The sequence below is a fragment of the Haliaeetus leucocephalus genome, unplaced genomic scaffold (genome assembly GCF_000737465.1).
Source record: "Haliaeetus leucocephalus isolate CR32 unplaced genomic scaffold, Haliaeetus_leucocephalus-4.0 Scaffold373, whole genome shotgun sequence".
In the NCBI taxonomy this organism is placed as follows: domain Eukaryota; kingdom Metazoa; phylum Chordata; class Aves; order Accipitriformes; family Accipitridae; genus Haliaeetus; species Haliaeetus leucocephalus.
In genome coordinates, this window is record NW_010972809.1 from 4,159,292 (window position 1) to 4,171,355 (window position 12,064).

Here is a 12,064-nt window from a genome sequence, read left to right on the forward strand (position 1 = left end):
CAGCTGTGTTAGCCACTGTTAGACCTTTGTCTTTGACAAGGATTTCTCAGGGCTAGACACCAAATGTTAAAAGTCAAAAACTTGTTTCAAATAGCTTAGAGTATCTACATCATAACGTAAACAAGACGTTACCTGTCCCATCCATGATATCTGTGGTTGGGAGGACCTCATAGGAGCAGGGTTCCCCAGATGCTGGACCTGACTCCAGTTCTGCTAGGGCTGGCAGGGATACCTGGCTGGAGCTTAGCACTTGCCCAGAGCCCAGAGGCTGCCCATTCTCCAAAGCTCCTTCTTCATTTGGTATGGAAAGTTCTCCATCTGTTCATAGTTGGAGGAAAAGCAGAATGACAACAGAAGACATGTAAATAAGATGCAGAAAAAATTTAAAATGAAATCTGCTATCTCCATTAGCTTGCTTGAAAATGAGTAACGGGAACTGAGATCTTGTATGTCTACAGAAGACACAGGGATAAGGATCAAAACAATATGGTTTGTATCTCAAAAATACAAATTTGTGCAGAGCAATTTTTGGAGATGTCTGACTGTGATGTTCTGTCCACAACAGTTTCACAGAAGTCTCACAGCATTCCACTTGCCTTAAGGGGTTATTAAGATTTGGGAAAGATCTACCAAATATCTGTGTTGATCCTTTGCTTACCCTAGGATGGTCATTATGATCCACGGTCTAAGCTGGATGGTTCCTGACCATCCTCCACTCATGGGGCCATGCAGGCCCATCCAGGGCCACAAAATCTGTTTTCCCTCTATCTCTGCTGAAGCTGGGAAGTCAGGAATGAGAATGGCTGGAACTGAAGCTATGGAGCTTTCTTAAAGAATACTAAAATACACAGTATATAATTTATAATATTTTAATAATAATAACAAGAATTATTCTCTTCCCTTACACCAATTTTTATGCTATAAAGGACACAAGCAAAATCACAGAAGTATGTCCCTATTTTACATACAAATAAAAACATTACAGCTCCCAGCATCCAAGATTTTAAGTAAGAGAAAGAATAATTTTTATGGTCACCTGGTGTAAGGTCTTGATACTGGATATAGCAGATTCCATTTAGAAAGCCTGTTTTTAAAGTTATTAATATCTCCTTTATCTGAGCAAAATTTCTGTAACAGCAACTGGTAGTTTCTTTCCTATCAAATGCCACTCCACATTAGAAATAATAAAGAACAGAAGCGAGGGATCAGATCATTCTCTATGGTGTCGTCCCGCATGATTTTTATCTCAGACTTGTTATGCACAGCACTCTGGTACCTGGAGGCAATGACTACATGGATATCTCAATTACAATTTTACAAAGGAAAGTGTCCAGTCCCTATGGTAATGAGTGGAAGCCTGAAAATATAACTGGAATGTGACCTGTAAGGCTAAAAACCAGCAGGCAAATAAATGGACCCTAATTTTACTACGCATTTAGATTTTTTTTTTAAGTCAAACTCAGGATTTCAGGATCTGGTTCTTGATTTTTGGGCACCTCTGATTAGCTGTATTAGTGCTCAATCTACTGAACAGAGATGTAAATCATTTAAGTGAGTGCACATTTTCCCCTCACAGGGCTAAGATGTGCAAAACACTTCAGATAACAATACTGAAAAGAGAAAAAAATTCTCACTTAAGCGTCAGGACACACCAATTAACAAGTCTGAAAGTACGTTAGCTGGTAAGTATTCAGAATTATGTTTCTGCCTTTTAAACCTTCCCTACAGCAATTGAAGATGGTCTCCTACTTATTTTGGAATTATTAGGAATACCAAGGTCTTGACTTTCTTGTTTGTGTTGGAGGCTTTTTGAAGACCTAGATAGCTATTATGGTACACAGCCACATCATACTAGACTGAAATCCAACCCATGGTTTTCAGAGCAAACAACTGAGCTGGCTAAAAGGTAGCAACATTAATCAAAACTGAAGGTTTTGGCCAATTGTTCAGAGCAGTCTCCTAACTGCTGTGGTCATTCAATACAAACCCATTTATTTCCCTAGGCAGCAAAAATCAAACAACAGTTCAGCCAGTATTTAAGGTGAATGTTTTTTGACTTAGCTGTTTGGGTGGAAATGCTATGTATTCTGTGCTTGCTCTGTCTCCCTTTTATAAACACACACCTTTACAGGTGTTTGGGATAGGGGCTGCTGTTGTCTCAGTCACCTGTTTTCATGAAAGAGTGTAACTTTTTCTTATGCAGAGCAACTGTTTCTTGAATGAAAGGCAGTGATTGTGTCCAGCAATATTCATTAATTCAGTGCAGGACTAAATTTGACTGTAACTGTGGGCAGACAAAAAGTATGCATGATAAAACCAGTAACATTTATTTTTTGGAGGGATGTCTACATATTTTTAGTGAAGTGGGATGCCTATCATAACATGCTGAGCATCTTGAAATCTTACTGTAGTGCACTTTGCACTTCTCAAGGTATATGACCTGTTGAAGCTTTACGATTGATTGCAAAAAAGTAAAACGTAAGATAAAATTTTGGCTTTTACTTTTTGTCATAGTAACAAGCATGACAGCCCTCTGCACTGACAGCATAACCTCTTTTAATCTTACCTCTAAATACCTCTAATCTTCATTTAGACTCTAAAACTTGTCCTTGGATTTGAATGAAATCATCAGACATGACACAGAATCATGACTGAAATACGTACCCTAAATCAGATCTCGCTTAAAGAAGCGCTACATGGGGAGCTGCTGAAGTACAGCAAACAGATCAAAGATGCAGATAAAAATTTGTGAAGAATATCTTAGTGTGAATTAATCCTGGTTCAGAGACATGCTTGACAACCAGACATAAAAGGCAAATTACTTATTACTTTTAAAGTACTAAAAGCTATTCTGGTTAGCTGACATACAAATTAAAAGAATCCTGGTAATGCAATAATTACACATAAATGAATGAACCGATTAGTCTTCAGGAACCGGCTATGAGTTCAAAGTTAATTTTGCACAGTGATAACACATGTAATCTTTTGTTCTCTTACTTGCTAAATCCTTTGCTGTGTTTTCACAGGGCCTGCTGCTACTTACTGGAGAATGATTTCCCCTAAATGCATGAGTTTTGATAATGCTGGCTGAGTGAATCTGGACGGGACCAGAGAGAGTAGCTTGACCTCTGCAGCAACAGGAGCACATGAAGGCTGCTCTTCTGTTACTGAGGAGGCTCCGCACACCTGAAGTCAGTGAAGAAACAGGACCTCAGAGGAAACTCTCTGATGCAGGACTCTACCCAGACACTTTGATTCACCTTAGCATGTGAAAGTAACAGCATGGGGTGAAGGCCCAGAAATGCACAGATGATATGTTCAAAACATGCAGCTCCTAAGCATGGTTTGTACTCCTGAACTCACCTGCCATTTCCACTTCCAGGTACTTTTTAAAAATTGCCTGGTGTGAAGCAGCCCACAGTGCATCACACTGACACAGACCGGTCCTTTTGTTGTTCTTTATGTTGGAGCTCTGCCTACCCTCTCACCATGTCTTTTCACTCTTAACACCTTGGACTAGGGAACTTCTTGCATACCTGAAAAGTGCCATGCTCATGCACTCCTTCCACAGACAAATGGCTACGGAAGTCAAAATGATGATGAAAGTTCAAAATCCTGGGTTATTTTCCACTTTGGGTTGTCTCCTTCAGTACTTGCCTGCTTTCAAGTAAGACTGTCCAGGCAAGCATTCTTGATGGCAAAGGCTAGGAAGGGCATAGAAAAATTCATGTCTTTCTCTGCCATGGCCCCTATGGGCTAGGGGATGGAAAACGAAGTGTTCTTGTATGTGGTCAAGACCTGTCCCCAGGGCTGTTTCCTAGCCTTGGTGGCTACCTTAGCACAGTGGTTAGATTTCTCCTTGACTTCAGTCTCTAAGCAGACCCCCAATTTTGTGGGATCCCTTGGAGTTTGAGACAGGTTGAAATATGGATGTCCTCCCGCTTCTGGAAGAGTTCAAAACCTTCCAACACATGATTTCACTGCAGCACAACTGTCTTTCTGGTGGCTGCCATGCCTTCCTCCTTGCTGCATTACTGAAGCCACTTCTTCAAAGTTATGCTCATGTACTGACAAAAAACCTGCCTCAGCACATAAGTGCAACACGTCCAAATCCTGTCAGGATTTAGGTAACCTGAAATTTAGGTCTAAATCCATCATTTTGATTAGATATAGAGTATAATAATACAAAAGTATAAAAGATGAAGACTGCCCATGCTTCCTTGAAAAACCATTGTACCATCACCTCTGAAGCAAGCAATCAGTACACACTCATATTCAGGAATTTCTCACTACAGGCAATCTCATCTATATTACATAAAAGAGGTATCAAAATACTACAAGTAGATTTAGTTCTTTGACTGGCACCATGGAACAGTGGGCAATTCTAAAGACAGATGCTTTTGGGATGGTTACACCTTCATGTGAAAATCAAAGCTGTTTGTTTATGTGTAGGAGCAATAGTATAGCGAAAATGTGAGTTCTTTTAAATCCCCTGGTATGTTCTGTGTTGCGAATGGAAGCTGTATTTTTAACCTCTTAGCACTACCTGCCCACAAACTATTAGAACAGCAGGTGCCTCATCAGATACTTCTTCAACTTAGTATTTTTCCAAAAATACACAGTATTTGAAAGAATTACAACCTTTGCCTACATTTTCAGAAGACTCAAGTTACAGAACCCTAGAAATGGAAGACGACAGAAGCTGATTCGGTCATGAGTCTGGCCCTTGCCAAGAAAAGAGTTCTCTGCAGTTCAGTCTGGAATGGTTTCACTTGACTAGTTTAAGTGTGGGGGTCACTGAAGTGATAAAAGCATTTCTTGTTTCCCAAATAATAGCAGCTGGACTGCAGTGACTTTCCCATGTATGAACACTGTGACTTATGTGCTCTGCTAACTTTCACCTGTGGGATGACACAAAGTCCTCTAAAAAGCCAGCAAATAGGTCAGGGTGTCATTTTAAACAGCAGGCAAGCTAGCTAATCTGTTTTTTCTTCAACATGAAAGATAGGACAAAACCAACACTAAGCACACTGCAAGCTCCAGAATTTTTGTTCTTGGGTCAGTCTATTGATACAAGCTTCCTTTGACCTGTATGGACTTTTTTTAAGAAAGAAAAATGCAAAATAACTCTCAGGCCAATTCTGTCTGCTTTGTTCACCTCTTAGGAAAGGGAGACAAAGAGATTTAACATTATGGCTACACGTATTGTCTGCACAAGATGCCTCTTGGCATGGAAGGTGCTACCATCATCAAATAAGGCCTTCTGCTATGAAGTGCTGAAGTCTGCTGTGTTTTCTTAAGGATTAGAGATTACCTAACAGGAATTACAAGGAAAATGTTGCTTTCACTTAAGGTTCACAGTGAGATATAATATCCATTATTAGAATTACTCTCAGATTATTACACCACTGAAGGAAATACTGCTTTTGCTCTACACATCTTGCCTTTCTCATACACTCCTCTCATCAAAGCTACTCGACCACTGCTACTATTCTTGTGTATTACCACTTTCTTCTTTGCCCTACCTCTTTCTTTCGAGGAGGCATACTAATTCTTAGCTTCCTGTGTTTGCAACCAGCAGGAAATAATGTAGGATCCTGAATAAGAAGTCCAGCTGTTCTGCATTGTAGTTTCCCTTTTAGTGGCACCTGACAGTGAAGAAGTCTGATGTGTCTGCTTTTTGCACCGGAAATAGGAAGAAGCAGCATGTGTTTCATACAAGCTTTTTCTGATATGAAAAGGTGAAAAATGACTATAAAGAGGAATTAATTTCTTTTTTCATATGAGGATCTCCAGACAGATTAGCATCTGCTTCACAAGATGACATAGAAGATTACAAACTACAGCATTATTTGATGAACAGAGAAAGCTGTAGCACTTTGGTAGCGAAGCAGGGGGAACCTTCCCAAGTTTCAATGTGGAAAGCAGGGTCAGACTGCACAGAAAAGATTTTTTCTGGGGATGCCTTTAGGTGTATGTAGGGGTGGGTCAGAAAGCAGCTAATTGTGGGATGTGCGGCAGGGATGAAGGAGGCCACACCACAGACAGAGGTGTGACTGAAGGCTGACTTCTGAGCTGGCCAGGACACTGAACGGGGAGCTACCCCCTGGCCTTCCCTGGACTGCAACACACTTGGTGTGACAGCCTGGACCATGGCTCACTGGCCGCAGGGATGCCTGCCTCATGGCTGTGTGTCTGATCTGAGTCATACTCCAAAATGTGGACAACCCAAAGCAGTGAGAAGGGCAAACCTTTTGCCAGGAGTTGTTTCTACCCTGAAATTGCATCTAGGATGACTTCCAAGCCAGCAGGTCATAGTGAGAGCATAGGCAGTGTTAGATCTAAAGGATTAGAAGCATCTAAAATACAGGTAAAAACTCTAAAATTTAATAACAAGCAGCATATTTCTTTGGTTTTGCAATGTTGCGTTTTGGTTTTTTTTTCACTTAAAAAAAATAAACAGTTCGAGTTAGTAAATTTTTAAATTCCTAATAAACTAGACTAAAAAAGTAGGTAGTAGATGTAAATGCTCCAGACTCCATGAAGTAGACCCTACTCCTAATATAGGAGTTTTACAACTTTAAAGTTTTACAACTTCTATTGACTTCTAACAGGTTTTGTACTGGTATTGTTAAAGACTTTCAGACTTTGAATTAATGAGGCTTTAAAGCATATGCATAAGTTCTACTGAAATTAAGATGCAACTTTGGCATGTCTTTACACAATTCGCTGAATTCATTCCCTTAGTTATTGACAAGGGAAGCAGCAAAATAAATAAAAGCTGCAGTTAAAGATTGACACATACGTAATAGATGTCAAATATGTGTTGCATTACCAGAGTAAAAGAATGGTGTTTGTAAAACAATGGCGTTTTGCATAAATAATACATTACCAACTCAACAAATTAATTATCATGAAGAAGGAATTATTATTATGTCTTCTGAGCTGTTTCAAAGGAATGTGCACTGTTCTGTGCTCATCAGGATCCAAAACCTTTAAACGTTACCTTTTTCCACAATAGTTAATCCTGGAGTGACTCAACCAGACAATGATAACACATGCAGGCACGGACCCACTCCGTCTACCCGCAGTGTGGATGCATCGCTGTTTTGCAGCAAGTAACTATTGCCCATTCCTGTGATTTATATTTCTACTGCTTTACATTTTTGATTAGTTTTCAGTGTTTTTGCTAGGTAACTACCACATGTATCCAACGGAGAGGGCCAGCCCACAGTGAAATCAAAAGAGATGTTTGGAGACCTTATTCTGCACAGTTCTGCAATATAGGACTGTATTCCCAGTTCTTAGTGTTACAATAATGTAATATCTGGCAATAAAACTATAGGGGATGTCAATTTAATATTGTGAAAAGAAGAACACTTACCTTTATCAAAAATTTCTTTCAGCACTCCTCGTTTTATAAGCTCCTCTCTGCTTTGTCTCATTGATATTTTTCTTTCCAAAGCTGTAAGCAAAGGAAAAGGGTCAATATAAATAGAAAAAAGGGAAATGACCATTTTAAAAGGCTCTATGCCTTTTAAGGCATTTAAAAAAATGCTTGTTCTCCTCTTCAAGTCAGTGGCAAATTAGCATCTCAAAATAAAGGCTACTGACAGTCCAGAGAATCCGCCTGCTGCTATAGCATGGCCATTATTGACAGAAATGGCTATGGACTGACCGGTTTGAGATGTCTGCACTCCCATTGCTTAATTTTGACACACAACCCAGGCATTTCCATGGAGAATTAAAGACAGCAATGGGAGAAAAAAGCAATTAGTGCAGAAGCCAGAGAGGGAAAGGCAAGAAAGGAGGCAACATGAAGGATCACACCAATGAAAGACATGGCCATGGACTGTCCCCAGGCCATGGAAGATGACTGGCACCTCTGCCGCCTGGAAAGCAAGGCTTGTTTGCTACTAATTCCAGTGAGAGCAGATCAAGGCATTTGGGACAGTGCAAAAAAAGCTGTTTAATGGAGCCTTTTCCTCCCTGGAGGGGGGGTTTCCCCAAAAAAGGTGTAAATGAGGGAAACTGCATGAGAGCCACTGCAATTTACACCAGGTCTGAAGAGCCCAAGTCCTGTATTGGCTGCTTGGAGACTGTGGTCACTGGGGCAGCAAAACAACAGATAGAAATATCATGTTTGTTTAGTTCAGCAGTAATTAAAACAATGTCCAATTAACCAAAACACCACAAAGGACATGCATTCAGGCAAAGAGCTGAAAGCCAGCAAGCAAGGGGCGCAAGAAGTGATGTGCAGGAGTGGCTGCGACTGTGTGTGCTCTGTGACAAACAAGACTGTGCCTGCCAAAAAAGAGGCACAGTCAAGGGTGAATCGCTTTTGCCATATGCTCCCCTATCAGACCCAGCACAGATGCACACACATACAAATGAACTGGGACTTAGCATCTCCAGTCTGCCCAAGGCAGATTTAAAGCAAAAGAGGCTTCGAAACCCTCTCTCCATACCTGAAAACATGAGGGTGTAACCTTTTCTGGCCCTGCTGCATGTTGGCTGTTCCCGCAGAGGCCGATATACTTGATGAATTAGCTATGTTTATACTGACACGCTGCACTCATTGCAACTTATTTGCTGTCAGATACTTACAGCTTAGTATGAACAAGGCCAGCTTTGCTTCACTCTTTTCCATAGGATAAATTTAGGTTTCCCCATTTTTTAAATCAGTTTTGAACATGTATTCTTCAGGACAAAGGTGGCCAGTAGGTACAGTCAGTAGCTAATAAAAACCCTGGTCTCCCCCAAACACACCCTCTGAACTTCAGCATCAATCAGAATTAACGGCAGGTCCCTTTGCTGAGGCACAAGACCCCATACGCATTAGCCAGCCACATGGTACAGTATTATTTTGGAGGCTGCTAACATAACAGCCACAGAATTTTCCAGAGTGCCTTAGCCCCATTTGAAGAAGCGCTTTAGGCACCTCACGGATGTTCAATGAAACTTCGATTTCTAAGTTTCTAATAATGCTTTTGAAAAGAAATATCCAACAATCAGACTCCAGAGTCACACTGCAGACTGCTCCCCAAGCTACCTTTTCCCTGTGCTGAAGGGGCCTTGCTCTGGTACAGTATTTAAAGCTTCTTCCTCTTCCTCCTTAAGAATAGCTGCTCCTCCAAAAAAAGCCAAAACAAGCTACAGCTAACTCTGGAGCTTTGTCCCACCAAAGAAATTGTTAAAACCCTGACTGACTTTAAAAAGCAATTTGGCAGCACCCAACACCTTTTCCAACAGGTCTGAGAAAGTGTAATTATATGTTAGTGTAAGCAGTGAACAGCACCCAGTCTGTCCCAGCTTGTTCTTCAGTGGGAAATCAAGTTGGGTGAAACAGCAGCAAAGCAGCAGTTTCTGCATATAGACAACAGCACTGCTCACAAAACAAAGACACTGCTATTTCTGTACTTTACCATAAATAGCTAAGTAACAGATACACATTTTACATACAAATTCACTGGCACCCACCTGGCTTCACCATCTCACCCTCCTGCCTAGTCAACAGCTGGCTATGCAAGGTAACAGCACTACTACCGACTTCACAGCTAGAAAGTCCCACCTCATTATTAAAGTTGTGGTAAGAAACACGGTAATTTTGTGGGTTGGAGTTAAGACTTCTGGAGGATCAAGTGCTAAATACGACTAGCAGGACATTCTGAAGAAGAAGCACAAGAGCACCTCTCCCAAAACAGTTGCTGGGGAAGACGCTCAAGTATTGACCAAGACTTCTCAAAGTCATGGGCTATTTTTGCAGTCTAGCAGAATTTCAAAGACGATATATATATCTGGAAGACTGTATTTACATAGGCTTTTTAGATACTCCCTTTTAGTTGTAATCTGCTTCTGCTCAAGAATGAAAAAACTCCACAACCCTCCAGTTTGAAGCTCAGACTATAACAATTTTTTCAGTTTCTAAATCCTTTCTAAGTAGGTACAGGACTTAAAGTATTAATTATTTTCCTACTAAGCCAGTTTAATTAATAAGATATTTAGAGGAAGGGCATGCTGGGCTAAGAGCAGCACTGAATGATAATAACAGATGTTATAGTAAAACTATGGAACATGCTGCCTTCCTTTAATAGAAATCTTCCTCCCAAACAAGTCTTGTACATTTAAGTGCATGAACTACTATGCTACTGCTGGATCAGATGGAAGAAAATCACAAGCGCTTAGATGCAGAACTCATTAGGATCTAACAGCCTGAACAATGAAATGTTTTACTCGGCCTGGATTTCTCTGGCAAAGATTGCCAGTTCTTTTACGAAGGATTTTCTTTTCAAGAAGAAAGCTGATACAAAATAAATTCATTCACTCTCCACTGAGAAGGGATCCATTCACAGCAGAGGATAAATAAAAACCTCTGAATTAATCCTTGATTCATGAGAACCTTGTAAATTCTGTGATGGGGAAAAATTAAATATAATTAATATTTAACAAAAGATGTATTACTTCACTGGCAATTTTCCTTGGTGATTAACCTCATTTTTTTCATTTGTACAGTCTTCCAGGAGATTAGAAATAAGCATTAAGCCCTCTTTATGGGGTCTACTTATGCCAGAAACTGGTTATCTTAACAAATTCATCCATTCTCCAAGACAGTCTCAGTTACTAGTTTATAGAAATAAGCGTATGCGTATTTTATGGTGTATGCTTATAGATTTTGCCAGTGTGCTCTGCAGTATGCTGTTTCTTTTAAGCTCTGATGAAGAAACAGTGGGAAATGTTTTTATTAATGTTTCTGAGCTGGTGTTTTTGAACTCGTCCCTCAGGAGCAGCACCTCTCCACTGTTCAAGCTGAGCTTTATCTCTGTGGCAGACCCATTAAGATCAGTAAAGCCTTGACAGGGCCAGGAGTATTTCCTGCCCCTCCTTTCTGGAAATCAAGTACCGTTTTGTCTTTATTCCTTTAATAAGCTGTTGTGCTCTGTGATGGCAGTGATTGTGCGCTGCTCCTCCAGCTGAGAAGGTGAAGCTCGCCACTGCCTCTGTGCCAAGTGCTTCTGCTGCTCCATTAACCAGCCAAAGAGGCATTTATGTAGTCAGGATGTGTAACCTTTCTGTCCCTCCCATCCTTCCCTCCAAGACAAAAACATCTCAGATGAACTCTTCCAACCTGCATCTATATGAGAATAAACTGGCCTCCTTTGCATAACTTGTCATGTTGCTGCTTAAACCAAGGGGCGGACTAAATAAACAAGTCCTGCCCTTTCTTCTTATCTGACAACCGAAACTAAAACCCAGCCTGTGCTAGCCAGTTGAATCTTAACCTTGCTTTTATATGAGGTTGCCCTTGGCCTTTATCTTAAAAAGCACTGGGGGTTGTTTTGCATGAATTCCTCCTTTCAAATGCCACTATAATTTTCATGATGATTTTAGGAAGCAAAGGTCATTACAGCAATGGAGCTTAGAGCAGAATTATATTTGGATTCAATAGGCAGAAATTTGCTTTGCTAATAATTCAGATCTGAATAATTAGAAACAAGTAAACCAACTGCTTTGCACAGTGTTAAGATAAACAACCATCAATATTTCCTTCAGACTTGTAAGGAAGGAGAGATTTTTCAGATGTGACGGATTGTGTATCAAACCATGTTACATCATCTTGAAATTCTTTCAACTACGTAGACTTTCTTGATAATCAAATGGAGCAGGATTCATCTGATACAAATTTTTAGCATGGCCGTTTGCCTCTGAGTTGGCCTCCTTATATATTAAGAGCAAGTCTCAGGCATGACTGAGCTCAACCTAATGTAACCATCTAAACCAGGCTGAACTGCACCTTGGAAGCGCCTGACAGTCTTTACTGACCGTAAAGGAAGCTAAGGGTGAGTAGCTGAGATAAAGATGCATAAAATTAGGGCTGAAACCACTCCTGAAATCAAAATTGACTGAAGAGGGTAGTTTTAAGAAAAGAAATGCTGCTGCAGATGAAGTCTCGGATGGAGCTGAGGAAAATGTAAATGTGTCAGCTCACACAGAGCTCCATTAATTTTGGGATTGTTTCAACAGCTGTGGCATGACACCCAGCATTGCTGTTGTGAGCTTGAGGTTT

The 12,064-nt window shown here is 40.5% G+C and overlaps 1 protein-coding gene across 3 annotated transcripts in view; it reads right to left on the reverse strand.

Moving 5' to 3' along the window:
• PHACTR1 (phosphatase and actin regulator 1) overlaps nucleotides 1-12,064 on the reverse strand; it is a 305,821-nt gene that overhangs the window by 67,038 nt on the left and 226,719 nt on the right. For 2 of the 3 annotated variants that reach the window (XM_010573211.1, XM_010573212.1), the window contains 2 exons: nucleotides 7,385-7,465; nucleotides 133-318 (listed from right to left, as the gene is read on the reverse strand). In XM_010573211.1, coding sequence (XP_010571513.1) covers nucleotides 133-318; nucleotides 7,385-7,465 — 267 coding nt within the window. Of the gene's footprint in view, nucleotides 1-132; nucleotides 319-7,384; nucleotides 7,519-12,064 lie in introns of those variants that run through there. The other variant, XM_010573214.1, reaches the window with a different exon arrangement.